This window comes from Elaeis guineensis, chromosome 14, assembly GCF_000442705.2.
Source record: "Elaeis guineensis isolate ETL-2024a chromosome 14, EG11, whole genome shotgun sequence".
Taxonomy (NCBI): domain Eukaryota; kingdom Viridiplantae; phylum Streptophyta; class Magnoliopsida; order Arecales; family Arecaceae; genus Elaeis; species Elaeis guineensis.
The window spans coordinates 46650481-46677794 of NC_026006.2; the positions used below are offsets into that span (position 1 = coordinate 46650481).

Genomic DNA, 27314 nt, shown 5'->3' on the forward strand with positions numbered 1-27314 from the left:
AAAATTAAAAATTAAAAATCAAAAAATATAACCAAATGTACCCTAAATTAACTAGATGTCACAAGTTGGCAATTGTATGTCTATGCCTTCAGGTTGGAATCAAAATAAAATAAAACTAAATCATAATAAAATTTTTCAAGTAAATCATTAAAGTTTGGGGTAAACATGATATGTAGATAATCATCTAATTTAATCCTTACCAACCCAAAACTAGAATTAACTTTCGGACCAAAACTACAAAGGGACAATTTGAAGATCTATGTTTAAAATACGCTGTGGTAACGTGGCGAGGAATACTTGGAAAATTTCACCGCAGGGGTGTGGTTGCCAGAGAATAAAGCAGATATATAAGCGGTGCGGTAAAACTGTAAAACCACAGAGACGGAGCAAAAGAAAGCATCCTTCTCCACCGTGACGCCGTCTCGCATCCTCTCCAGCAGCATAAAAGAAAACCCCGCCCCCCACAACAAAAAACCCTTTCTCTTTTTTGCGAAGATGAGATCTTCCTCTTAGCCACCCCCTCGAAGACTCCGGCGGGACTCAGGCCGGCGCCGTTCCCTCGATCCCCTCGCCCCCGTCGAATAGATTTCCGCGTGATCCAGCGGCCGATCCACAGGTACACTCTCTCCCCTCTTCCTCGATTCCTTCGTCTCCGTCTCATTTTCTGGAATCATGCGATTAAAAACCCTACCTTTTTTCCCTTCTTTTCGATCCGTTAGATGATAGATCTCTTATGGAATCTGGTTTGAAGGTTATCGGGGGAGGAGGAAATTGGGGACGAACGGTTTCGGTTGTGAACTTTTTTTATGTGATCTTTTGATAGATTAAGGGAAGCAGAAGATGGCGAAATTCGATGTGGATGGAAAGGTGGTGCAAGGAGTGGACTTGCTGAAGCGGCGGCACTGGACTTGGCGCTTGGACGTGTGGCCTTTCGCGATTCTTTATTCCATCTGGCTTTTTGTTGCCCTGCCTAGCCTTGATTTCACTGACGCGTTGATAGTTCTTGGGGCGCTCGCCGTCGCGCACATTCTGGTGCTGCTTTTCACTGCCTGGTCGGTTGATTTCAGATGCTTTGTCCAGTTCAGCAAGGTATGTGGGTTCTTGATTTATAGTACTCTTGCCTAAGGAGTAGAGTTTGATGTCAAAATGTAGTTTGGAACTGATAAAAGATCACAAACTGTAATTTGGAATTGATTTATAGTACTGTTGCATAAGGAGTAGACTTTTGGTGTCAAAATGTAGTTTGGAACTGATAAAAAATCACAAACTGTAGTTTGGAATTGATTTATTGCCTGTGTCTTGTGAATTGAACTTTGCTCTAATTTTATGAGTCAGTTCGATTGATTTAATATGTGGTCAGAACTGATAAAATATTACAGGCAGCAGCCATCTCTGCGCTATGAGTTGCATGCTAGCAGAAAGGAAAAAAGCATATTTAATGTTTTTTACATTATAAAATTTAACAAATTTGTAAATAGATATCTTTGTTTCATAGTAGAAGCATGTGGATACCAAGTATATGTTGCTATACCTGTTTTGTTTCTTTTGACTTCTGACTGCTTTATTTTTGATTGGTCAAAAACTATGATGTCTCTGCTGTTGCTTTATGCTTTTATTACTATGATCTCGCAGGCGAAAGACATCTGTTCTGCAGATGCATGCAAAGTAACTCCAGCTAAGTTTTCTGGTTCAAAAGAAATCGTGCCACTTCATATTCGGAGACCTGTAAGTTTATTGAATCTGTGAATGCTGCTTTCGTTTATCTGACAACTTTTATATTCATGTCACATTCCATGTGCAGCATGATGAAGCCTCACTAACACAATTGGCAAGTTATCACAAAAATGAAAGAGGATGATTCTATTTATATTTTATAGACTGTAGGGAGTTAATTTGTTGTTTTATATTTGGAAAGGGAAATGTTATAGCATTCTTAGAGCACTTTCATGGTCATAAATTATGAAATCATAGCCAGAGTTACAAAACCTGTCAAAGTTGCTATAATATAACAAACCTACATGAAATCTAGACATTGTATGAAAACCATTGTCTAGACTACTATCTTACTTAAGGACAGCCTTCATATGGACCTGGTTGTGTTTGTTGCATGTTGTTGCTATATGTAAGTACTTAATTTCTCCAGTGCATGTTTTTATCTTAAAATTATGTATGGGCCTTGTTGGAGGAGATTCCTTCTGTAACATGATGCTAATAAGACTTTATCCTCTACTTGTTAAAGATTGTATGATCAGTGTGATTAATATTACGAGGGGAAAGGGAAATTTCTAGTTGCACCTTTATGGCCATTGCTGTTCTTTAAGTAGATGTTTTCGTTACATCTATAAGCCATTCATTCGTTGTTGCTGCTACCTAAGTAGTGCTTGTGTTTTGCCTTTTCCCATAGGTCTGCTCGACATTCATATAATCGGTGTTTATACTTGTAGCTACTATTTGGATGTTTTTTGTAAATAGTTTCATAAATTAATCTGAAGATTATTGGACATGGTTTTGTTTCCCCTTTTTTTTTTTGTTTGCCATCTTCTTTGCTTTTGTAATTGCCAAAATATCCATATACTAGATTGAGGATATCTTTTGATGAAAGATTTTTATCCTGAATGGAACGATTTTAGGTTAGAAAAAAATTGTTTCTTAAGCTAAGAATGCAACGTAAATTGGCTTACAAGATTGCAGGTAGAGAGCATTATTGTTAGATATAATTGAGAGGTTAGGGTGACTTAATTCCTTAGTAGTTCTTAGCATCTAATTATAGATAAAAATAATAATGGTTTTCTTATTAAATATTAGGAGTATTTGTAGAAGTTGTAGACCAGGTGTTTTTTTTCATGTGTTCACAAGCAATATAATCAAATTAGAAGTAAGGAAAGCTATAAGAGAGTGAAAAAATACAAATTTATCAAGGATTCAAGTATCAAGCCACTGCAATCCATGCTAGCAAGGTATAGGAAGGATACAAGAGTATATGCTCTTGTATCTCGCTTGTTGGTCACTGCTAGTCCTCGTCTAGGTTGAAATGGACTAACACGGACCTAGTTTTGTATGTATGAACCTTGATACTTGGCAAGACATATGGTCAGCACAACATGGCATGGCACGACAATGCATTGTGCTAGCCTGCAATTGTTATGTTTGCATCATGTTGTAACTTGATCCTTGATTTTTACGGTCAAAAAGATAATAGGTTTCTTCAATGAAAAAAGGAAAAATAAGTACTTAGAAATGTCAAAAATCAAAACTATGGAGAACAAGATGACACTTGCGTAACTTCATCCACCCAATATCTGCATAAATTTGTGACATCCACGTTCAATCACAATTCCTTGTGGATGTAGGGAAAATATTCGATTTGCATACATTATAATTAGGGAAAATTAGCCCTTAAAGATCTTTAAAACTTTGACTTCTGTCATTACATTATTAGTGCCATATAACATGTGGGCAAGGCACCAATGAACCTATATGCCAAAGCACTAGACATGATATGCAGAAACAGAGTGAATATTTTCATCTTCCTTTTGAAAATAACAAATAGAATCCACATCAGCAAAAATAGAAATATAATATCGATGCCTTTTTTGAGTCTATTATATATAACTATTCCATGCTTTCTTGCAAAGCTTAATGGGTCCCTCCATTTGCCTGTAGGTTATTAAAAAGCTCAGTGATGGAAACCCATTAGCATCCAATAGTGTCCTTGCTATCTATCATCATTTTTCCAGATCGAAAGCAGAGTTATTTTTTCCAATCATACCTTGTTAATTTTTTTGTTAAAGAATGAGACATAAAACACATCATTCCCTGTATAATTAACGTTACCTATTACTATTCAGGTTAGAGGGTAGCAAAGTGATTTTAAAATTATTTAAAATGATGTAACATAGTTTACCAACCTACAACCTATGTTAATATGTTCTCAACAATATTTCCTTATATATCAACAAAATTGGAGCTCATTCTTGTTCCTCTATACCATTTCATGATTTTATGACCATTTCTGTTATAAAACCTTCTCTCTACCTTTTGGCCTAGATTGATATGCTATATAATACTTTAACATGACATCTACACTTCCTATTCTATTATTTGTTGTGATTTGTTTTATGCATGTTCCTGTTCCTTCGCTGCCTTTTGCAAGAACTTATACTGGGTAATGTTGTATGTCAATGTCATCTCAAGATCTTGAAAGTCAAGTGTGCAGTATGAAGATAGTTGATCGGAGTAAGTCTTACCATAATGTTCCTACTGCAAGCTTGCTTTTACAGTCATAGGTTGCTGGTCCATTTTCTCTAACAATAAACTTGACCATGTCTTCTTGTTGTATTAAAACCCAATGAAGTGCTAAGTGTATGTTAAGAAATTGTCAAAATTTTGTCATGAAATATCTAATCTTGCATGTAGTTCTTGCTCTTCCAGTTCTAGCTAAAACTTATGGACGTGTCCCATGAACTTCGAGGCCCATTATGCTTTTAAACTATATATGATGAACCATTTGTTCAAGTCTGGTAGCCTATTCCTTACTGAGGTTTAAACCCTGCTGACCTGTACTTAGGTGTGTAATGGCTGGGTCAACCAGCTTCTGATTAGTTTTTATATATTGTTTCGTAAGCAGTATAAAAGTATTGCCTAGCCATGTGGAATAGGTGATTACATTAATGTCTAGAGAGATAGTAAATTATTCATTTTCCCTTTCAACCTTGTAGAACACCTTCTTGGTCAGATTGCTTTAGTCACCAAGCATCAATGGGACAAATTGAAGTTGCCCTGGTTACTGCCTCTAGACTAAGGATCTAACTGCTGGTTGGCATGAGATGGCATGCATGATAGGCACTAAGCTAGTGCTTTACTGGCCATTGTGGCACGGATATGCACACATGAATCAGATTCGCAAAGGTATACAGGTATCGAACTCGGCAAGAGGATAAAAAGGAGATACAGGGTCCTGTGGAAAAGGATTATTTTAATGAAAAATATTTTTGATTAAAAGATATTATATATCTAGGTTTTCTGCATGTTTGTCATCCAAACTTTCTAATTAGCTTAATGATTATTGAAAGTTGACATTTTGTAAAGTCATTTTTAAAACTTACATGCTTGGCCAATCTCAAAATAATAAAGGCTGCAATTAAAAAATTTTCCCAAGTATCCAAGTGTTTGACACATCCTCCTATACATACTGGACATGAGTTTTAGGTGCTGGATGCAACTGTTCAGGTAATACAGTTACTGGCATGCTGCGGCATTTGTGTGGTGCCAATTTCATCTCATGCTAGTACTTGGCTTTGCTATGCTAGTGCATGCAAAATGTTCGAAACATGAGCATGCGTTGGCATAGCTCAGTATATAACATGCTAGCACATGCATTCAGCACATGGTATTGGAACTCTTGCTTGAGACACATCTTAAAATTTCATATTTATTTGTTTGATAGCAGAGTTGGTCATAACAAATTGTGGTATGCTTTTTATTGGGATACGCTTTATTATTTAAGGCAAGCAATCTTTTGATCAAAATGCATGATTTTGCATAACTGGGTAAAATATTAGATAAATTATGCTTTGTAAGACTACCATTTGCAATGCCTTTTTCTAGTCTTGACAGGAAGAGTGGGGGTTGTTGTCCCCTTTGTTTTGTCTCGTTCTTGCGAGGAAACGGGACTGGCACAGGGGTAGGACTTCAAAACCCATCCACTCAGGGAAAGAGAAGGAAGAGGAAAAAAAGGAAGCAAAGAAGAAGAAAAGGTAATAAAAGAAAGGAAGAAAAGAAGATTAAAAAGGAAAGAAAGAAAGGAAGGGAGAAGAAACGGAAAGAAAAGGGAGGAAAGAAGAAAGAAGGAAGAGGGAAAGGGAGGAAAGAAGAAAGAAGGAAGAGGGAAAAGAAGAAGAAAAGGAAAGAAAGAAGGGAAGGGAGAAGAAAAGGAAAGAAAAGAGAGGAAAGAAGGAAGAGGGGAAAGAAGAAGAAAAGGAAAGAAAGAAAGAAGGGAGGAAAGAAGGAAAAAGAAAAAGAGAAAAAAAAATGGAAAGATAGAAAGGAAAGAATGAAGAAAAAAGAAATAAAGGAAGAAAAAAAAGAAGGAAAAGAAACAAATAAAGAAAGAAAGAAAAAAAAAGAAAGAAGAAGGGACATAGAGAGTACCATCGGGATACTTCACCAAGATGGGATGGGACAGCGGGGGATCATATTCCATGTCTTAGCCCATAGGATTTAAATCTTGCTCTTAGCATCTTTCATTGATTCTATTGTTTTATCTAGAACATGGAATAGTAGTCCATTGTCATAAACTGAATCAATATAAATTTGTTACTAATTCAACAAGCAATGTGGTTAAGCTCAGTATTGTATTGTAAATCATATAAGGGTCCAAATTTGTTGGAACCATGGAGAAGGTTACAAATTGTAGATCTTTTCTGATTTACAAAGTAAGAAGCATACTTAAATCGTGAATTGAATGAATAATTAGTAAGAAACCTTCATATGACATAATAAGCTCACTTCCCAACAATTATGGCTCATATGATATCTCCAAGAAACAAACACCATGTTTAATTTTTCACCATAGTTATATGCCACTATGTAAGTCCATGGGGTACTGTAATTTGACCCATGATATATGGGTCTGCATAATAAAGAAATAGATACATGGTATGTTATTATCATAATAATTGTAATCGTTATCAGATTTAATGTATGAAATAAAATCTTTTCTTTTTGCTTTTTGTTGAAAAAACAATGTTTAGTTCTTCATCCTTCCAGTTGAACCTTGTGCAACATCTTGACCAATTACCGGGAAAGGATGTTTTGCTCCAAATGTATCAGCAAAATTCTACTTTGCGGTAATTTATTGGAGGTAAGACAAAATATTAATGCAAGTCTTAGCCCTCCCAATCAACTAATTAGGATCCTTAATGATCTATTAGTTATCATCAAAGCTGAAGAAAATTGTTGGATTTTAAAGAATGGATGTTCTATTTGCTTTGATACATGCTAACATGTTCCATATTTGGATTTTATGTTTGAAAGGATCATATGATCGAAAATTTGGATGTACAATCCAGCTCAAGATCTTACAGTTCAAACTGATCCAGATCTAAAGATCATGGATCTTACAATCTGGACAACAATGCCAACAACTAAAATCTTGAGAAATTATTATGCAGTGTTGTTATAATTATCTTGTACCTGATGTTGGTCCATCAACACTTCTCTCTGGTTTTTAGCCTGCTGTTTCACATATGCTTTAGGTATCCACACACACACAGCCAATGAAGAGCCAATCTGTTAGATTTAAATTCCTATGTTCATATATTACACTCTTATGCTGAATGAGTGGTGAAGGACCTGTGCATCCAATTTAGCTGCAGAAGAGCCAATTTATTAATTATTAGTTATTCCTATTTTCATATGTTTAGACTTTTATGTAGAATGAGTGGTGAAGGACCTAGATATCCAATTTAGCCGCAGAAGAACCAATCTGTTAATTATTTGATATTCCTATTCTCTTATGCTTATACTCTTATGTTGAATGATTTGCAAAGAATGTAGATATCCAAGCCTAAATAATTTGAATATGGATTGTGTTCTCACCTAGGGCAACTTTTTTAATGCTACTTCTCTCGAATCTTAAGGAACTGGAATATAAACTCATGTGTGATCCACTGAATTCACCCATTTACAAAGTTTTTTTATGCTTATGTACGTAGCTGTGACTAATCTGCAGATTGCATTTAAATATAGGAATTTTGTATCTTTTGTGTGTGAAATGTTTGAGTATTTTCCTGGACACTGAATTTATTATTTTTAATTTCAATTATAAAAAATTCTTGAGTCTTGACATTATCCGAGGGAATTATTTCTGACTTAATGCAGGTGGAAGGATCATCAGCGTCTTCAACTGGCAATAGTGATGAAATATATTTTGATTTCAGAAAGCAACGCTTCATCTTTTCAACTGAAAAGGATACATTTTGCAAGCTCCCTTACCCTACAAAAGAATCATTTGGTTATTATCTTAGGAATACTGGCCATGGATCGGAAGCTAAAGTAGCTGCTGCTACTAACAAGTGGGGGCGAAATGTGTATGTTTCTCTATGTTGTGCTCATCTGTCAGCAAAATTTATCAACTGCTTATTTTATTCCTTTCATTCTATCACCTGAATATGCGGCAAACACAACAAGGAGAAAGATATGCTTTTAGTCAACAAAATGCAACCACCTTCCATACTTCATCCAGGGAAATGTCAATTAGATAACTAGCTGATGTCAAATAGGAGCAATCACTATATTTTTGATAACTACTTTGTTAGAGGCTTTTCTATGGGCTGGCATCATTCTCTACTCATAACTTACATTGTGTCTCCTGATACAATTAACCTCCATTACCATTTTCTTTTTCTTTTTTTGGTTGCACTTGTTGTACATGTTGAATCCCACATGCAAAAAACAAATAGAACATCTAAAAAATGACCTAAACTTATTCTGCTACTAGTTTTGTTTGTTAAGCAATAGCTCCCTTTTTTTTCTCTCCAAACATCTTGTCTAATCAAGAACAAATACCACCATAGCTGTTTCTGGTCCTACCAACAGCAAGCCCTGCTAGGTGGCTTGAGTTTCATTAGGCAAATTAAGCTTTTGACATAGAAAGTATGTATGAATTGAGGGTTGAGGGTTTATACCTTCCTAACCTACTTGTGTCTGCTGATGAAACAAATTGACTTAATTGTGATATAGCCATATTGTTTTGTGCAATGACCGTGAAGGAATAAACAGCTTTCATCTGAGAGTAGCTTTTTTTCCCCCCCAAAAAAAAAGAAAAAAAATTGAGCTGATAAACCAATATTTAATTACTTGCGGACACCATCCCTAGTGTTATGACAGGATAAGTTGAGAAATTAATTGGGAGGGGTCGGAACATCGAGTGTCGGGTTGCATATTGTCACTTTACATGGGAAAACTGGGATGATCCTGCACCATGGTATTTAAAACCTTGGATGAAACTGATTTTTTGTATTAATACTGCACTATTTTGTCATACTACAGTGTAGAGGAGGGAATGATTTATCACAATATTGGTTGCTTCTACCAGTTAATGCTACACTTGAATCAGGCAATAACTACAAACCCATTGCATGTGCATCATTAATTTGCTATATTATATGGAAGGCTTGATTTTAAGCCTCTTGGCAAATTTTTTCAACTGTCAAGTATAACATTCTTGTATAAAACTGCTCAGATATATTAGAGATCTTTTTTTGGTGCATGTGACATCAATACATCATTGGATGATTCAAATATTAGGCGGCTTCAACCTGCTGGTAACTAAAGGTCCGGCAACAGATGGCTATCCAGAACCCTCTTTGCTACATGATGCTGCATGATGCTCCGCTTTGGATACCTGTGCCCCTTTTCTTTGATACCTGCTGGATCTAATAGTGTTTAACGTTAACCAATCAAAACTTGCTGCAAGCTGGTGGTGTAAAATTTTACTTAATGTGGAGTTTTAGATGAATCAAACACTGTTTTTCCTGTCAGATCTTTGCAGATGTGTTACATGAAAGATGGTAGTTCTCATGAATAATTGATATTTCAATAAGAACTAACATGAATTTTTGGTACATAAATAATTTAAGGGCTCATAATAGCTTTATTACCACTTTGCACAGCCTAAATTATATACCTGACATGTAATAATATCTAAGTACTAAAGTGAAATTCTCAATTGCCTAAGAGTTGTCACACTGCTTTCCGCACAAAAATAGTTCAGGATCAGATAACACTCTGATGTACAAGATCATTACAAACATATTTGGACATCGTAGATGGCTTAAATGGCTTGAAAAAACTATTTCTTATCTATAAGCTTAACTACAATTATGCACAGCATTAACTTGTCCTTCAGTTTCTCTAAAATCCTAAATTAAATTGATATCTGTGCCATCAGTTATGACAAAAATGCTTAGCTTCTACTTTCTGCCTGCCACCTTTTTCAAGAAATTCTTGTAAACTGATATCCAGAGTTCTGATTATATATTAATCTTGAAGGATCATGGTAATATTATCTGCATATGTAATGAGACTTGGATGTTCGAGCCAATTAGTTTCTGAGACTTTGCTGGTTTTGATAGTGTGCTGCAGAGACCTTTAGGGTGCTGAGAATCTTGAAAAAAGAGGAAAATCCTTGAAAAAGGAATTAAGCCTTAGGCATTCCTCCTCCTCCTCCTTTGTTTTGTTTTTTGTTTTTCTTCCTTGTTTAGCTGTTAAGTTCACTTATGCATGTAGCTCTGGTTTAATTGGATGTGAACATTTTCTATTATCCTTTTTTGGTAAATAAGCTCATGAAAAATAATAGCTAATATTAGTGCCTTCACTTCTTTAAGAAAATGCATGCCCTGAAAGGATGGAAAGTCTTTTCCTGGTATCGGTAATTACCTTCATGAAGCATCCTCACTTCTCTCTGCACATACCTGGAAAGTCTTCGATGTGTATCTTGCTGACTCTGTTCCTAGCGAATCTAAAGAACAGGCTTTTCCAATAGAAAACCAATTTGCATTGACTATCTGCAGCTGTTTTGATTCATTTTTGTCCCCTCTGCCTAGTTATGAATTCATTTGGAGGTTCATCTCTGTTACGTCTAACAAACCATAAAGGATTTTGGGCTGAAAATATCTCTCATATTAGTTTCTCATTGGTTTCAGCTATAGTCATTACACAAATAATTCAATGCTAAGCTAATGTCTACTGTCTTCAATTAACGTATAGGTTTGAGTATCCACAACCCACCTTTCCAAAGTTGATGAAAGAGAATTGCATGGAGCCATTTTTTGTGTTTCAGGTAGTCCTATTAAACATTCTGTTGTCTTAATGCTAGGACTTCTATGAGCTATGAAGATCGCTATAGCCTTTGTTCTGATTTTGTATTTACGTGCAGGTTTTCTGTGTGGGCCTTTGGTGTTTGGATGAGTATTGGTACTACAGTTTGTTCACTCTTTTTATGCTATTTCTTTTTGAGTCAACAATGGCCAAGAGTAGGTTGAAGACTCTAACGGAACTTAGGCGTGTAAGAGTTGATGGTCAGACTCTGATGGTGCATCGTTGTGGGAAGTATGTCTTTGTTTATTCAAAATATATATTTTTTTGGTTTACAAATGAGGCGGCATTAACAAGCTAGTTATATTGAACACTTCTGGTTTCAGGTGGGTTAAGCTCTCTGGTACAGACCTCCTTCCTGGAGATGTTGTCTCGATTGGTCGCTCCTCTGGTCAGAGTGGGGAGGAGAAAGCTGTACCAGCTGATATGCTGTTATTAGCTGGAAGTGCAATAGTGAATGAAGCCATTCTCACAGGCGAGTCTACTCCTCAGTGGAAGGTGGTTCTTCCCTCTTTTGTTTTTTTATCTGACTGACTCTCAGTTTATTGATAGCTGTTTCAAAGATTCGTATCCAACCTGTAACTCGGTTTACCTTGATATTTGGGAAAACCATGTACTTTTCTGGCAGAGTTCCAAAGTCTTCCTTATACATAATATATATTTTTTTAATTATTGGAATTTTTTTTTCTGGCTGTGCAAGCAAGGCTTTGCTGTTTCTTCATTTCTTTCTGTTTATTCTTTTACATTGCATTTTGTTTCTTTAGGTTTCAATTGCGGGTCAAGGTTCTGATGATAAATTGTCTATTAAACGAGACAAAAGTCATATTCTGTTTGGTGGAACAAAGATATTGCAGCATACTCCAGATAAGGTATTTCAGATGTGGCTATAATGCATTGTTTGCTTGTCTTTAATTATTGTAATACTGTCATTTGTTTTAATTGTTTTCGTGGTTCTAATGCATATCTAATTGCTAAATTTATATGTAACATGTAGACATTTAATCTGAAAACACCTGATGGGGGATGCTTGGCTGTTGTACTGCGGACGGGATTTGAGACAAGTCAAGGCAAATTAATGCGAACAATTCTATTCTCCACTGAAAGGGTAACTTCTAATCTCTAGTTAAGTGCTGATCATTGGAAAGTGGAGCATACATGTTAGGTAATGCTTGTTGTACTTGTTGGGTAATTTGTGTTTCAGGTGACTGCAAATAGCTGGGAGAGTGGCTTGTTCATTCTTTTCCTAGTTTTCTTTGCCATTATTGCTGCTGGCTATGTGCTTAAAAAGGTACAATAGGCATTCATTAACCCAATAGCCTCGTATCATGGACGCAAAACTAGGTGTTTCTGCATATCTGGTTTCCAGTACTACCATTGCTTGCACTAGAATTATGATACTCCATTGGCATTACCTCTAGCAATTCGATTTTCTGCTGTTAGGGATTAGAGGATCCAACAAGGAGCAAATACAAACTTTTCTTGAGTTGTTCATTAATTATCACTTCTGTGATACCCCCTGAGCTACCAATGGAGCTATCGATAGCTGTCAACACATCTTTAATTGCATTAGCACGCCGTGGAATTTTCTGCACAGAGCCATTCAGAATACCCTTTGCTGGGAAGGTGAAGATTTTAGTGATCTTTTGCAGGTTTATAAGTTCTTAGCTATCAATACTTTTAACCAACTTAGCTGGTTGCAGGTTGACATATGTTGCTTTGACAAGACAGGAACTCTGACATCTGATGACATGGTATGCCAGTTAACTTGTGAACTAATTTATTTCTTGTAATTTTCTTAAACTGGAGATATCTGGCTTGCTTTTCAGGAGTTTCAAGGTGTCGCTGGTTTTGCTGACAATACAAATTTAGAATTAGACACGACTAAATTGCCTGCAAGCACAGTTGAAGTTCTGGCAGCCTGTCATGCCTTGGTATTTGTGGACAATAAACTGGTATGATATTGTTAGAAGCCAAATTCTCTGTGATAATAGATGATGCTATAAACAAGCCAATCATCAATGCAGAACATTATGGAATTTATCATTGGAATTTAGGTTGGTGATCCCCTTGAAAGGGCAGCACTTAAAGGAATCGACTGGATATACACATCTGATGAGAAGGCAATGCCCAAAAGGTAAGTTGCATCGTTTTGTACAGATAGCATTTACATATAAGAACCAGAAAACCTTGTAAGTTGTAACTAATTGTTGTTAACGGGACCAACAATTTTGTCTGATGTCAGCTTTATCAACCTTTCTTGGTTTTCATTGCGACGGCTAAAACCTTTGTTAGAAACATTGGTTTCAGGACTGGGGCTGACATTAAGCCAAAACCATGTCTGTTCTAGTGCAAATTGGTTCCATCAGATCATCATGTGGTCCAACTAGATAAACTTTTTGGTTTTTCAACTCTAGAAATACTTAAAATATTCTCATGTTACAAGTTGATCTATGTGGGTTGGTGGTAGGAAATTACGTCTTAATGTAATAGGTTGAAATAATAAAACAATACATTTTTTTCTGATATATATAATTATATATCTGTATTAACGGGTGTTTTATCCAGACTAGAAGGTTTGGGTGGTTATTTTAGCCTGATGGTCATACTCTTTTAGCTTGCTGGTGACCCTTCTAACTTGTCAGAATAACTACAATATTCTTTGGTTGTGGTTATATCTGATTTTGCAGGAACCTGCTACGTAGGGTAGTGTTCCTGTTTCGGAAACTCCCCTGAAACTCAAACAGGCACGAGCTTCTTAAATGCTTCTGAGTTTTTAAAATATCCTCTTCCCTTCTCTTGTAGGTTCTCCTGAATCTGGCATAATTTTTCCTACTTTCTATATAGTAACTGTGTTGTTTTCAGAAGTAGATTCATGTATAGTCATGCTCGTTTATGTGTAGAATTATGAGAGATAGTTCAGGCTATCATATCATTTATTGAAATAATATTCTATTAGGAGGTCTTGAGTTTGATTGAAACCTGTCATTTCAGCTTTGACTTGAATATCAGCCTTTGAGATTTATTCATCTCTGTAGAAGTGAAAGATGATGTCTTCATCATCTTGTTTGATTATCTATGATTTGCATTATGGTTATAATCTTGTTCTTCTGACTTTGATTTCCTGATTTCACTTTAATTCAGGTCAGGCGGTCATGCTGTGCAGATTGTAAAGAGACACCATTTTGCATCTCATTTAAAAAGAATGGCTGTTGTTGTTCGTGTTCAGGAACAATTTCTGGCATTCGTGAAGGTTGGTGGTGCCAAAACAAACTCTTCTTTTTTTCTTCTTTGGCATCATTGTTTATGTTGCTAGAGCTTGTACCATAGTAGAAAGTTAGCAGTTATATCTCCGCTAAAAGTTGTAATGTTTCCAGTAATTTTCATGCTGATTGCCTCAACTACAATTATCTGCACCTTTGTCTTAGTAATGTTGTTTTTCATGATTATTGCTATTTGATAGCCAAAACCACTCAAGCATTTTTCAGTTCTCGTTAGAATAATTTATTAAAATGTCTATAATAATCCTAATACTTTGATTTTCCTAAGGATTGCCTGAAAGTCTTTCTTGCATGGTAATGGCAGCATCCAATTCTGGGATTTCTTTTGGCTAATCATTCAATTATATAAATTGACATTGCTTCTGAAATTAACTTTTATTGAGTCCTTATTTTCTTGCATCTTCCTAATTTGTCACTCCTCTATATGTGATGTATCACTTTATTCAGGGAAAGAATCCTTTTTGGTTAAAAAAGTGTATAGTGATGACTTAGGTACAGTTTGTCTGTAGTTGATTTCTTATTATACTCGATATAACATGACTTGTTTTATAATGGCAGGGGGCACCTGAAACTATTCAGGACAGGTTGATTGATGTGCCTCCAACATATGTGGAGACGTACAAGAAATATACAAGGCAAGGATCTCGGGTGCTGGCACTTGCATACAAGCCCCTTCCGGAGATGGCTGTAAGATAGCTTGTGGCTTTGTTAACCTAGATTCCTGGAGACATGTAAACTAGATTTTCTTCTACTCTAAGTTATCGAATGCTGAGCTGCATATAATTCTTGCATAGAAAGGTTATATGCATCTGAATGAGATTGGTGCACTAGGATTTATTACATTGGTTCTTTCTCCTTTTCTTCCCTTTTAGAGGTTGGTAGGTGCCATTTCTGATTCCCTTTCTTTTTTGATAAGTTCAGGGGATTTTTCTCGAAACAAGAAATTAAAGCACAAGTTGACCAAAGACTGCAATTAGGTAGGGTTATGAACTAAATATAATTCATTGGAGACTGTCCTAGTATACAAGCTTTCGTGCATGTCACGAGAGATTGGGACTCCGCAAAATGTGAAAGCAAGAGATGTCTTGAAGCAAGGAAATTAAAACATAAATTTCTCAAAGTAAGGATCGCCGACTCGGAACCGGACCTCAAGTCGGTTGGTCGGTGGCATGAGTCGGTCTGCACCGGACCATATTGGGCCCGAACCGACATGGAAATGGGGGATGAATCGGGAAGGAAAAGAGAGAGAAAGAGAGGGGGAGGGAGGGAGAGGAAGGGAAAGAATGAGAGGCCGATGGAGATATCTGCGGTGGCCATCGGAGGGCCGCCAAGGCCTTTCGGGCTTCACGGTTCTCCGCAAAAAAAAATTGAGAAGAGAGAGATAGAGAGAGAGAGGAGTGAGGGAAAGAGAGGGGGAGGGAGGGAGAGGAAGGGAAAGAATGAGAGGCCGATGGAGATATCTGCGGTGGCCATCGGAGGGCCGCCAAGGCCTTTCGGGCTTCACGGTTCTCCGCAAAAAAAAATTGAGAAGAGAGAGATAGAGAGAGAGAGGAGTGAGGAGGGAGGAGAAGGCGGTGAGGAGGCCGCTAGGTGGCTGCCATGGCTGTCAAGCTCAAAAACCCCTGTAGCTATCATGGATTTGAAATAGGGGCTTTGTCGAAACAGTGAAGTCGGCAATGGATTTGCTGGCTTCACTTTAAAAAATCCGACGAAACAATGAAGCCGACAAACCCAATGCCGGTTTCACTGTGTCATATTTTAAAAAAATCTAACGAAACATGAGTAAAGCCCCCCTGATTCGAATCCATAGTGGCTGCGAGGGGATTTTGGGCCATCCAATGGTCACGGCAGCCACCTGGCGGCCTTCCCACCACTTTTTCCTCTTTCCTCTCCCCCCTTCCCCTCTCTCTCTATCTCTCTCTCTTTTTAGTTTCTTTCATGGAGGACTATGGAGGCTCGAAGTCTCGACGGCCCTCCGGCAGCCTTGTCAAGTCACCGTTGGCCTTCCCTCTCTTCCTCTCTTCTCTCTTCCTCTCTTTCCTTCTCCCTCGCTTTGTTTTTGCTGGCATTCCGAATCGGATGTCCGAACTAATTAGTTGCCGGTATGGTTTGGCATGCTCCGAGCTGTCCGATTCAGGCCGGTTCGGCGAACCATGGTCCAAAGCTTGCAATGATAGGGGTATAAACTATAGAGAATTGATCGGAGAACTTTCCTACTAGACAAGCTTTCGCTGCCTGTCACAAGAGATTCGGACTGTATAAAATAGGAATTCAAGAGATGTCTCACTCATAAAAACTGAAGATTAATCTTCTTAAAATCTTTGACATTAGTTGAAATAAGGAAATGGCCGCAAATCTTTTAACTAATAACCATCCTTGATGATGGTTTATTTTCAAGTCAAACCAATCAGTAGAGTTCATTCTTGTGGACTTGAATAGATTTTAATTCTATGTGAATGATATTATGCTACAGCAAACCACTTTTGGTATTCTCGAAAGGATATGCATTTCTAATAGAGCTAAAATGGGAATTAAATTATCATTTTGTTTCCAGCGGCTTGGAATGCATTTTGGCCTTGGAGCAAGACCTTGTAAGGGGTCACTGACAGATAGATATGTATATGTTAGTTGTACAATAAACTGAAGATACCTTTTTTAGGCATTAAACAATAGGGTCCGCTGCAAACAATATTTGAACTATTTCAAAGTACTGTTGAAACACATGTTTTACCTGAGAAGGATGGATGGATGCGATCCCATCCATGGCATGCCATGCTAGTACCAGTAACGAACTGGTATGCTGTATGGTGGGCATACTGAATAGCACGATGTTGAACCGACCTCTTACCGTGTGTATCGACAATGTACTAAGATGGCACCGGTATGGGTCGGCTACCGAGACTGCGAACCTTGATCCCATCTAATTTGAGTTCTCCATTCAAAAAAATATTAATATTGATAAATAGTTATCAGTGAAGATTCATTGGTGGCACCAGCTTAAGAAAAGTATTACATCCTTTGTTCAGAACATGTTTTTAAAAACTTGCTGCTTTTGTTAGGGGCCTGCATACTTGAATTCCTAATCAGGGAAACATCTTGAACTGAAAAACACAAGAAAAATAGGCCATCCTTAGTTCAGTCATGATAACATGCTGCTTTCTACACAGGAATATGAGTCTATAGTAGATGTATCATATCTTCCTAAAGCCACATTGTCACCTGAAGCAATCTTAAATGCATTTATCAATGTTAATTTGATGTCCTATTGCTCATTCTCTTCTTTTTAGATTTTCACTGTAGAGCTGAATACAGGGATTCAAATCCTAAGGGATGGGGCTTTTGTGGATTTCCATTGGATTTCGGTGTCGTGACACTTGGGACAGTGGATGTGCTTAGGAATAAATCTAATGACTTGCTGTTTCTTCAAAAATCAGATCCATTTTTACTTTCTTTCATATTAGATGAACTAGAAAGGTGAATTTTCTATAGAACAGGAATTGACGATATCAAGAGAAAACAAGTAGGAATCATTACTAGGAAGAGAATAGGGGAAACTGAACCAGAAGCGAAATAAATAAATAAATAAATAAAAGTAACGTACAAATTATTATGAAAATAATGAATGAAAAGATAAAAATATGGTACTGGAGTCTCTGAAACATAGAAATCACTCCTAGGGATTGTTCTCAGCCAGATCCATGCCTCACACAGGAATTGAATTGTGATAGTGTTTTTTCTCCCGTAGAAGACTTGTCTGTGTTCAATCATGGTAACATATAGCCCATCACCACTTGGGTCTATATATATAGAAAAACCTTAACTCAAAAATCTACTTCATATTCCAAAATTATCACCATAAAAAACACTTAGCTTTTAAGGTTACTATAGTGCGAATGATGGTATGGACGGTATTGCCTTAGTGATTAGCCTTATCAAGTTATCAAACATAGATTGCAATCTTTCAATCTCAACCCTTCATTCCAAAATAATCAACTAAAATAAAAAATAACCAGAAAATATAGAAAATTTATGGCTAATATTAAATCTTATAAAAATCCTGCTCTATGATGCATCATGACATGGTTTTGGATCTTCATCAAGGGTCTTGTCGCATAAGAATTGATGTTGATGCAAGCATACCTTCTGTTTGCCACTAGAGGTGTAAAGATGCTGAAAGGAAAGATAAAAGATGATACCAGATTCTCTCTGAAACCTAGGAATCACACTTAGGGATTGTTCTCACACTAGATCAATGCCTTATGTGGGGATTAAATTGCAACAGCGATTTTTTACCCCAAGAAGACTCATCTTTATTCAGTCATGAAAACATAAAGCCCATACACCACTTGTGAATACACACACACACACACATATATATATACACACACACATATGCATATCCATATATATATATATATATATATATATATATATATGCATATATATATATACATATGCATATATATATATATACATATGCATATATATATACATATGCATATATATACATATGCATATATACACACACACACACACACACACACATGCATACATACATATGCAGAGACACACACACACACACACACACACATATATATATATATATATATATATATATATATATATATATATACACATATGCATACACGCATATACATATATATATGCATCCATATATATATATATATATATATATATATATATATATATATATATATACACATATGCATACACGCATATACATACATACATACATACATACATACATACATACATACATACATACATATATATATATATATATATATATATATGTATGTATATATATATATATATATGTATATATATATAATATGTATGTATGTATAGACAAACTTAAGTCAATTCCACTTCATAATTCCAAAATTATCCCCACTAAAACATGCTTTGTTTTTATTTTTTACAGTTCCTAGAGTGCAAACAGTGCTTTGAAGTATGAACAGTTTGCTACAGTAGTTAGCCTTATCAGGTCATCAAACATAGATTGCAATATTTCAATCTGCATTCGGTTCCAAAATAATCTACTAAAATTAAAAATAACCAAGAAAAAATGCAGACAATTGATGACAAAATTTGAATCTAATAAAAATCCTTTAGTTGCAGCCCTATGATGTATCATGGTATGACTTTAGATCTAGATCAAGGGGCTCAGCGTCATGTAAGAATTAATGTTGGTGATGGTGTATTTTTTATTTTTCCATGAGAGATGTAAAAAATTTGAACAGTGAGCGAGCCAACACCATTTCAAGCTCTTCTCAAAATTATAGATGGTTAGCTTGAGCTCAAGTTGAACTAGAAAGAGCTGGCTTAAGCTTGATTCATTTTCTACTTTCCAGCTTGTGCTCCACTCACATGGACTTGACTTGTTAAGTGTGGATTTTTTTCCCCTAATGATTACAAAGGAAAACCCAAGCCTAACATACTCATAGAGGCAAACCAATCCCTCCATCTCCTATCCCTTATCTTTCTAGTCTCAAACCGGACCTTAGATCTGAATCTCCAGATGTTGTTGAGATTAATGGACTGAGCAGGAAGAGACTTATGATGCTTTGATTGCTCTTGGTGCCTAGCAAGGTTTTAAATCCCTTGGGATAGGGGTGTTTTGGTTTCTCTATAGAACAAGACACCTCATTGTCCCGTCTTGTCTTGGTGGTAATCCAGAGTTTCATAGGTACCCTCCATCTCTCTCCCCTTTTTTCCTTTCCTTTCTTTTCCTCTCTTTTTCTTTTTTCTTTCTTTTTCTTTCTTTACTTTCTTCCTTCTTTCCTCCCTTTTTCCTTATCTTCCTTGCTTTTCTTTTTCTGCTTCTTTCTTTTCTTGTTCCTTCCTATGCTTCTTTCTTTCTTTCTTTTCTCTTCTTTCTCTTACCTTTCTTCCTTCTTTCTTTCCTTTCATTCTTTTTGTTATCCCTTTCTTTCTTCCCTTTTTCTTCATTCCTTTCATTTTTTCTTTTCTTCATCTTTTTGTCCTTTCTTTCTTTCCTTCTTTCTTCTTCTTTCCCGCATGGATGAGATTTAGAGTCCTGACCCCGTCTCGGTCCCGTTTTCTCACAGGAATGGAATGGAGCGGCCAGGATGCCCCTCGTCCCTCTAGGACTTAAGACTCTAGTGCCTAGATTAATGCGATGGAGAGGCAGAAGCCAAAGGCTAAGCGAGAGGCGACTGAGAGGGATGAGATGCCTTATTTCATGAAATGATGAGGTTGAGGTAGGAAGAGGAAATGGACTTGGACGTCTAAGGCAAGGGAGGGATGCAGATAGAGGAGACAAAGATGGTGGGAGTTGCTACTTTGAGATACCAAAGAGGGTAAATGTTGAGGTGCTATAGCAACTTTCAGTTTGCTCCTATCAACATGAGCCATTAGATTTGAATCTAGTGTCTGATGTTTATAAGCAAATAACAAGTTGAGCTATTAGGTCTATGAATCTAATTTTTCCAATGTTTATATGCAAATAAAAATTGGAGCAATTAGATTCAGATCTAATGTACATTGTAGTTACTCGGATAGATTCATTAACTAATTATAAATATCAAACCATTTTTTTATCCATAGATAACCAAACAAGCATACTTTTTTATGTATTTATATTTTGATATATTGTGCGAAACATGATTAGGCTCTTCAGCTCATTTATTTTCCAATTTTAAATCTTGCCGCTTGTCTCCTGATCAGACATGCCAATAATGAACTAAATGTTGAGCCAAACGTGAGCTGCTCATGGACAACTTGTTCTGTTTGCCAAGTGGTGCTTCTCCAATAAAGTCTTCCTGATCACATGTTTAACACTTGTGCAATTCCTTTTGATAGCTTTTGATAACGTAACGTCATTAATCATTATATTTTCCTTCAGTGATCTGTGTTAACTGGACATTCACACTCGAATACTAGGATACATATCAGCTACATTTTTGAATTCAATATACTTTAGAGTTTAGACACTTGGATGCATCAAATTTTTGTGATTTAAGCTTTAAGACTGGTAGAGAGGTTGAGTCTTTCAATGAGTTCAACCCACTATAATAATGTTAAAATGGAGTTTTCCCCTTCCCTTTTTAGAGATTGGTAGAGAACATGGCTATTTGGTTAACTTTGCCAAGTAGCATTTTTTCTAAATTTCTGGGCTAATTGGGAAGTTTGAATGAGAAACACGTCTATTGGAAGATAGGAGCAAATAATATCTTTTAACATTTTTTTTTATACAATAGATACATATTTTGGTTAAAAATATTTCTCTGTGTATCCCTGTATAACCTTTTTTCCTCTTGCATAGTCTGTCTCTTTCCTTGCTCCAGACTAAAGAAGACTCAAGCCCCCACTTAATCGCCAATCACAACCCTCTATTGACTAGACACATAAATTTAAACACTAAAGGTTTGCATCTAAAACTACGAAATTCTAATTGCATCAGAGGAGGCTGCACATATCAAGTCATTGCCAGCCAGTACTATTGCACTTGTGTACAGACTACCTGGTGATTGTAATATCTTGCAAAAGCTGAATATTTTTTGTAACATGGAAGAATGTGTTGGTATGGAGTTAGAGTGGTGATTTTCTTTTTTATTATTATATGCGTAATACAGGATCAGATTATATGGAAGAAATTTTGGACATCTTAAGAGGTATCATGTTGCAAGAAGTGGAAATATCACTTTATACATACATACATACATACATACATACATACATACATACATACTGTTTGCATTTATGTTGTATATACCATGAATCTGCTTGGGAGCTTTAGTGTCAATTTTGTAGCCTGTTGCCCTTCACTAAATAATATATGATCCTCTTTGGATGTATCAAGTTTAATTGCTTATGGATTAGAGTGCTTTCTGGTAGCAAGTCTTACTGAAAGGAAATATGACGAATTTTAAGCTATTTTTAGATGAAATTAGTGAAACTCGTCCAATTTTTCTTCTTGTTCAAGGGTCAGCTTGAACCAAGGAGGAACTTTTTTGAATTATAGAAGTGTTGGGACTTGGGATGATTGGATATATTTGATTCTCCATGCTTTTATTCCTCACCAAGTTATGGGCTGCTTTCACACTGTACAGAGTTGTATGTCCAGTATACATCCTTGATGTTATACTGTGAAGAAGACATTATCTCCATTTCTAGTTGCATAAAATAGTTATTGAATCTTTGTTCTTTCATGATGAACATCCTTTCTAGTTACTGAGGAATCATCATCAGAGATAACCAGTGAACGCTACGATGATGTATGCCGTTTGGAAATATTTGGAAATTCGGGAAGCAAAGTCTGGTGCTATACTCTTGGCAGCATCAGGCTGATTAGCTGTAGTCTTATTTTTCATGTTTGGCCCCTTGTTCCATAAATATATGGGAGAATGCATCAATACATTGAGAATAAAATCTCTGTTCATTTTTTGTTTTATTATTGTTTATAGGTCTCTCTATATATGGTTTTGACTTGATGTCTATGTGAACTACAGGTAAATGAAGCTAGAAGCTTGGATAGAGATCTGGTGGAGAGTAGTTTGACTTTTGCTGGTTTTGCAGTAATTGAGCCCAATTAAGCTTTTGATTTGTATCTTATTTTCTTGTAATATTTAATTGAAATAGAAGCTGGTTGAGGATTTGGTGGATGCTTAATTTGCTTTTGTAGGTTTTCAATTGTCCTATCAGACCTGACTCTGGTTCTGTCTTATGTGAATTGAAAGGATCATCACATGACTTGGTAAGTTCTTTGGGTCCAACTATGCATTGGCTATAATGATAAAATATCTTTTATCAAAATCTTATTATTTTAATATATATTTTTGCTAATTGATTCATGTAAAAACCAAAAGATATAGTTGGGAGAATGCTTGATGGCTATGGTTCTTCAGTTTAAACATAATAGTGGCTTTCTAACAGAGTTTATGTAGCTTATGCCATTAAAATAGATAACATACACTTAAGGTGTGGATACTCTTTACAATTGGTAAGTTGTTGATGGAGTTAATAATTGTCCTACATGAAATTGGACAAAATGGAGTTATAGATATTGTTATTAGTTCCTTTACGTCCATATCTGGATCTACATGATAGACATTAGAAATCCATATTTGGTTGAATGTATGATCAAACCTTACTTTCAAGTAAGCTTTAAATATTGACATTTTCTCTTACATTGCATCACAACCGGGCTAAAGGTCTCATCAAAATCAAGACCGGGTTTTTGATTAAACTCTTTGGTGACAAGGCGCGCTTTATCGCTCAATGGAGCCATCAGCTCCTTGCTTTACTCGAAAAACTCATTTGTTGGTTCCAGGTTGCTTAGGACTGTCAGGTTGCTCGTCTTTCGATAGTTCCCAACCCCTTTCCCTTTTCTCAAAAAGAAAAAATCCCATTTCCTTCCATGATATTCTATCGGAGATTCAAGGCCATATAGCTTTGTGGTTAAAGAATTGCTTATTTTTGTTTTTCTTTTTTCACTCCACTAGCATTGTGTTTCTGATCTTTATATTTTCATTTTAATGAGCTTTGTGAGTCATTTGAGCGAATACATGTTTCTCGTTAGCAAGCCATTGCAGATATAAAATGACATTTCCCTTTTTGGTAACTGATTTTATAGTTGGGAATATCAAGAAGAGCTTTCTGAAGTGTTTGTTTTAACTAGCCATTATGCCATGTCCTAATAGATGTCATTGTGTTAGGCAATGATTACTGGTGACCAGGCTTTAACAGCATGCCATGTTGCTGGTCAAGTTCATATCATATCAAAGCCTGCATTGATTTTGGCCCGCAAGGAAACTGGTGAAGGTTTTGAGTGGATTTCACCTGATGAAACTGAGATAACTCCCTACAGGTAAAACTTCTACTCTTCTTGGTAAATAGGTATTCAGTTCAAGCTGCTTATATTCAATATTACCTCAACCCTGGGCATGAAAGCCAGATGTCTAGTATCCTCAAATTCAGACATGTTAGCCTTGAAAATTCTAGCCACTGGGACACACGTACTTGTGCAGGCATATAAGCCATAATTTTGATGCTTGTCCATAAAAGAGAAACTGAAGCGGGAGAGGAGAGAGAGATATATGCTATCTAAAAAATTGGTAGTGAGTTATTTAACTTATTTTTTAGGTTCATCTAGTATTAAGTTAAAATACTTGAATTGATAGTTAACCTAGATAATTTTTATATCCGAAAACATAAGGACACAGAGTGTGCAGCGTCTATGTCCTCTACATGGCACTTAAGAAGTGCCAAATGCCAGCCCTTTTTGCTGACTTCAGCAGGAACGTCTTTACTTCAAAATGAAAGAGTTCAACCATGTTGTGCTGTGTCCAAAGTGTTGACACTTTTAGAATCCTTTAAAATGTGGTGTTCACATATGATAGCTTATATTTTTCAAGTATCCTATAGTTTATTTTGCGCATATATTGTTTTATGTATCTTCCTCCCATCTGCTTGAGTATCTTGTTTCTGTTCTTTATTTTGTTTCATCACTACTAGTTTTGCTGGAGCCGAAGCTATGACCTTTCCAAGATATGATATCAGTTATCTTTAAATCATAATTCCTAGAAGTTAATTGTGTCCACAGTGAGAACGAGGTGGAAGCTTTGTCAGATTCCCATGATCTTTGCATAGGTGGAGACTGCTTTGAGATGCTGCAGCGGACTGAAGCTGTTCTCAAAGTCATCCCTCACATTAAGGTTAGTAAGATTTTTATATTAATATGGTAATCGCCGTGCAAACTTATCAAGATATATATTTTTATGACTGTGTGCTTTCAGGTCTTTGCACGAGTTGCTCCTGAGCAGAAAGAACTTATCTTGACTACTTTCAAAACAGTTGGTAGGATGACATTGATGTGTGGAGATGGAACCAATGATGTTGGGGCACTGAAGCAGGTAAAATGTCTTGGTTCCCACCTTAAACATAAGTTTCAAACTTGAAATCATTGTCTGACTCAAACTTTGGAATGACAAATTCTTATTCATATCTACGATCATAAATTTGTATACATAGAATTATATAGGAGTTATGGGGAAGAAGGATTTGATCCTTAATCTTTTTTATCATCCAGCAATCATAAACTGAACAATAAATTTTTGTGGTGGTCGGTCCTTGTGAGACTGTCCATAAGGGAATTAGGTTAGAACTCATATTGCTTTGTTTCCTTTTCCAGGTCATGGTTATATTTGTTTCTATAATTTAGTTAGGCAATTTATTCTTTGTTCCAGGGGTGCTTGTGATGCTTTTAGGAGTAGAACCTCAACAAATAGATTGTTTCTTTTTTATTTCGGTGTGGCCACATTTTATGTCCTTGGTTTCTAGATTGATATTAGTGAGTCTTTTAATGCTGGCTTTACCATTTAATCTTCTGCCTTAACTTTTGTCACATTATGGAGCTTGATTTATGGAATATTTTTTTTTATCCATGGTTTTATTATCAAAGTTACAATTCTGCTTTAAGTTGTGCTCTTCTTTGGTCATGTTGCTCAGGACTTGCTTTGCATTTTTTGTGTTTTGCTAATGGGTTATGAAAGTATCGCCACTGTGAATTAGCATTTAAGTTGCATCTCATTTTTATCTGACCTAAACTATTTTTTTTTTTTTTTCAAAATGTTTAGGCTCATGTCGGCATTGCTCTATTGAATGCTGTTCCACCATCTCAAACAGGAGATTCATCCTCAGATACATCCAAACCTGAAAGTAAATCTGGAAAATTGAAGAAGCCAAAGCCCATGACTGAATCATCGCATTCTGCTGCGTCCCCTAACAGCTCTGTTGGGACAACAAACAACCGCCATCTCTCTCCAGCTGAGAAACAGCGTCAGAAGCTGAAGAAGATGTTGGATGAGATGAATGATGAGGGTGATGGTCGTGCAGCACCAATTGTGAAGCTTGGTGATGCCTCCATGGCATCGCCTTTCACAGCGAAGCATGCTTCAGTTGCCCCCACCCTCGATATCATTCGTCAAGGTCGCAGTACCCTTGTGACAACACTCCAGATGTTCAAGATTCTTGGCCTGAACTGCCTTGCAACAGCTTATGTCTTGAGCGTCATGTACCTGGATGGTGTCAAGCTAGGAGATATCCAGGCTACCATCAGTGGGGTCTTTACTGCTGCTTTCTTCCTTTTCATCTCCCATGCTCGCCCTCTGCAGACACTATCTGCTGCTAGGCCCCATCCCAACATCTTTTGTGCTTATGTCCTCCTCTCCCTGCTTGGCCAATTTGCTATACACCTCTTCTTTCTAATTTCAGCTGTTAATGAAGCCTCGAAGTATATGCCGGAGGAATGCATTGAACCAGATTCTGATTTCCACCCAAACCTTGTGAACACTGTGTCTTATATGGTGAACATGATGATCCAGGTTGCCACCTTTGCTGTGAACTACATGGGCCACCCATTTAACCAGAGCATATCAGAAAACAAGCCTTTCCAGTATGCATTATTTGCTGCAGTAGGTTTCTTCACAGTGATCACTTCAGATTTGTTGAGGGATCTGAACGACTGGCTGAAACTTGTGCCGCTGCCAGTTGGCATGAGGGAGAAGCTGATGTTATGGGCTGCCCTCATGTTTCTGGGCTGTTATGGGTGGGAGAGGCTGTTGAGGTGGGTGTTCCCGGGCAAAATGCCAGCATGGAAGAGGAGACAAAAGCAGGCAACGTCTGCCCTTGAGAAGAAGCGTTTGTAGTGACTTCATTTAGTAAAAGAGGTGATTTTGATGATGACAGCAGCATGTTCGCTCCGATCAACTGTCATCAGAAGGTGCGAATGCTGATACAACATATGCTCCGTCCCACTCTCTGGTTAACGTGACAATTTTGTTATGAATGATGAAACGATGTATTGGGTGCTAGATTGAGACATGCCTGATATCATGGGATTTTTGTCCGTTCTCAACTTCACTAAGGAGCTTTTGTTTCATTTATTCCAATGTGGCAATAGCCAAGGGGGGGTCACATGGTCAATTAGAGGAAACTGTATATGCAACCTTGATATTGCTGATATTTATATCCTCATATTGAATGTGGAAAACAAAGTAATATGTTTCATTGATCTGGGTAACACTGTTGGATGTGCTATGGAGCTTGGTAAGTTACTGATTGCCATTACGACCTATGTATGATTTCGCCATTTTAAGTTTGGACAGGGGTTAT

The 27314-nt window shown here is 36.7% G+C and overlaps 1 protein-coding gene across 3 annotated transcripts; it reads left to right on the forward strand.

The window, feature by feature from the left end:
* Nucleotides 1-439: 439 nt before the first annotated feature.
* LOC105057871 (probable manganese-transporting ATPase PDR2) lies at nucleotides 440-27209 on the forward strand. Of its 3 annotated transcripts, none has more exons than XM_010940594.4 (22): nucleotides 440-616; nucleotides 824-1089; nucleotides 1633-1725; nucleotides 7882-8090; nucleotides 10771-10843; nucleotides 10940-11112; nucleotides 11205-11376; nucleotides 11643-11747; nucleotides 11873-11983; nucleotides 12080-12166; nucleotides 12319-12501; nucleotides 12579-12629; nucleotides 12705-12830; nucleotides 12933-13012; nucleotides 14020-14128; nucleotides 14715-14843; nucleotides 22652-22717; nucleotides 22825-22896; nucleotides 23858-24009; nucleotides 24745-24856; nucleotides 24938-25054; nucleotides 25778-27085. In XM_010940594.4, exons 2-22 carry the CDS (start codon nucleotides 841-843, stop codon nucleotides 26846-26848), a joined length of 3540 nt encoding a protein of 1179 aa, XP_010938896.1. In that variant the 5' UTR covers nucleotides 440-616; nucleotides 824-840; the 3' UTR covers nucleotides 26849-27085. The 3 variants fall into 3 exon arrangements, with proteins under 3 accessions (XP_010938896.1, XP_010938897.1, XP_019710394.1); XM_010940595.4 differs by having other exon boundaries at nucleotides 469-616; nucleotides 752-1089; XM_019854835.3 differs by having other exon boundaries at nucleotides 481-616; nucleotides 720-1089; nucleotides 25778-27209.
* The last annotated feature ends 105 nt before the right edge of the window (nucleotides 27210-27314 follow it).

What these genes read in the sequence shown, in the direction of transcription:
- LOC105057871 (XM_010940594.4), top strand. Translation starts at nt 841, where the DNA reads ATGGCGAAATTCGATGTGGATGGAAAGGTGGTGCAAGGAGTGGACTTG. An exon ending in TGCAGCATACTCCAGATAAG is followed by an intron (nt 11,748 to 11,872) that starts GTATTTCAGATG and finishes TGTAACATGTAG; the next exon opens with ACATTTAATCTGAAAACACC. An exon ending in AAGTCATCCCTCACATTAAG is followed by an intron (nt 24,857 to 24,937) that starts GTTAGTAAGATT and finishes GTGTGCTTTCAG; the next exon opens with GTCTTTGCACGAGTTGCTCC.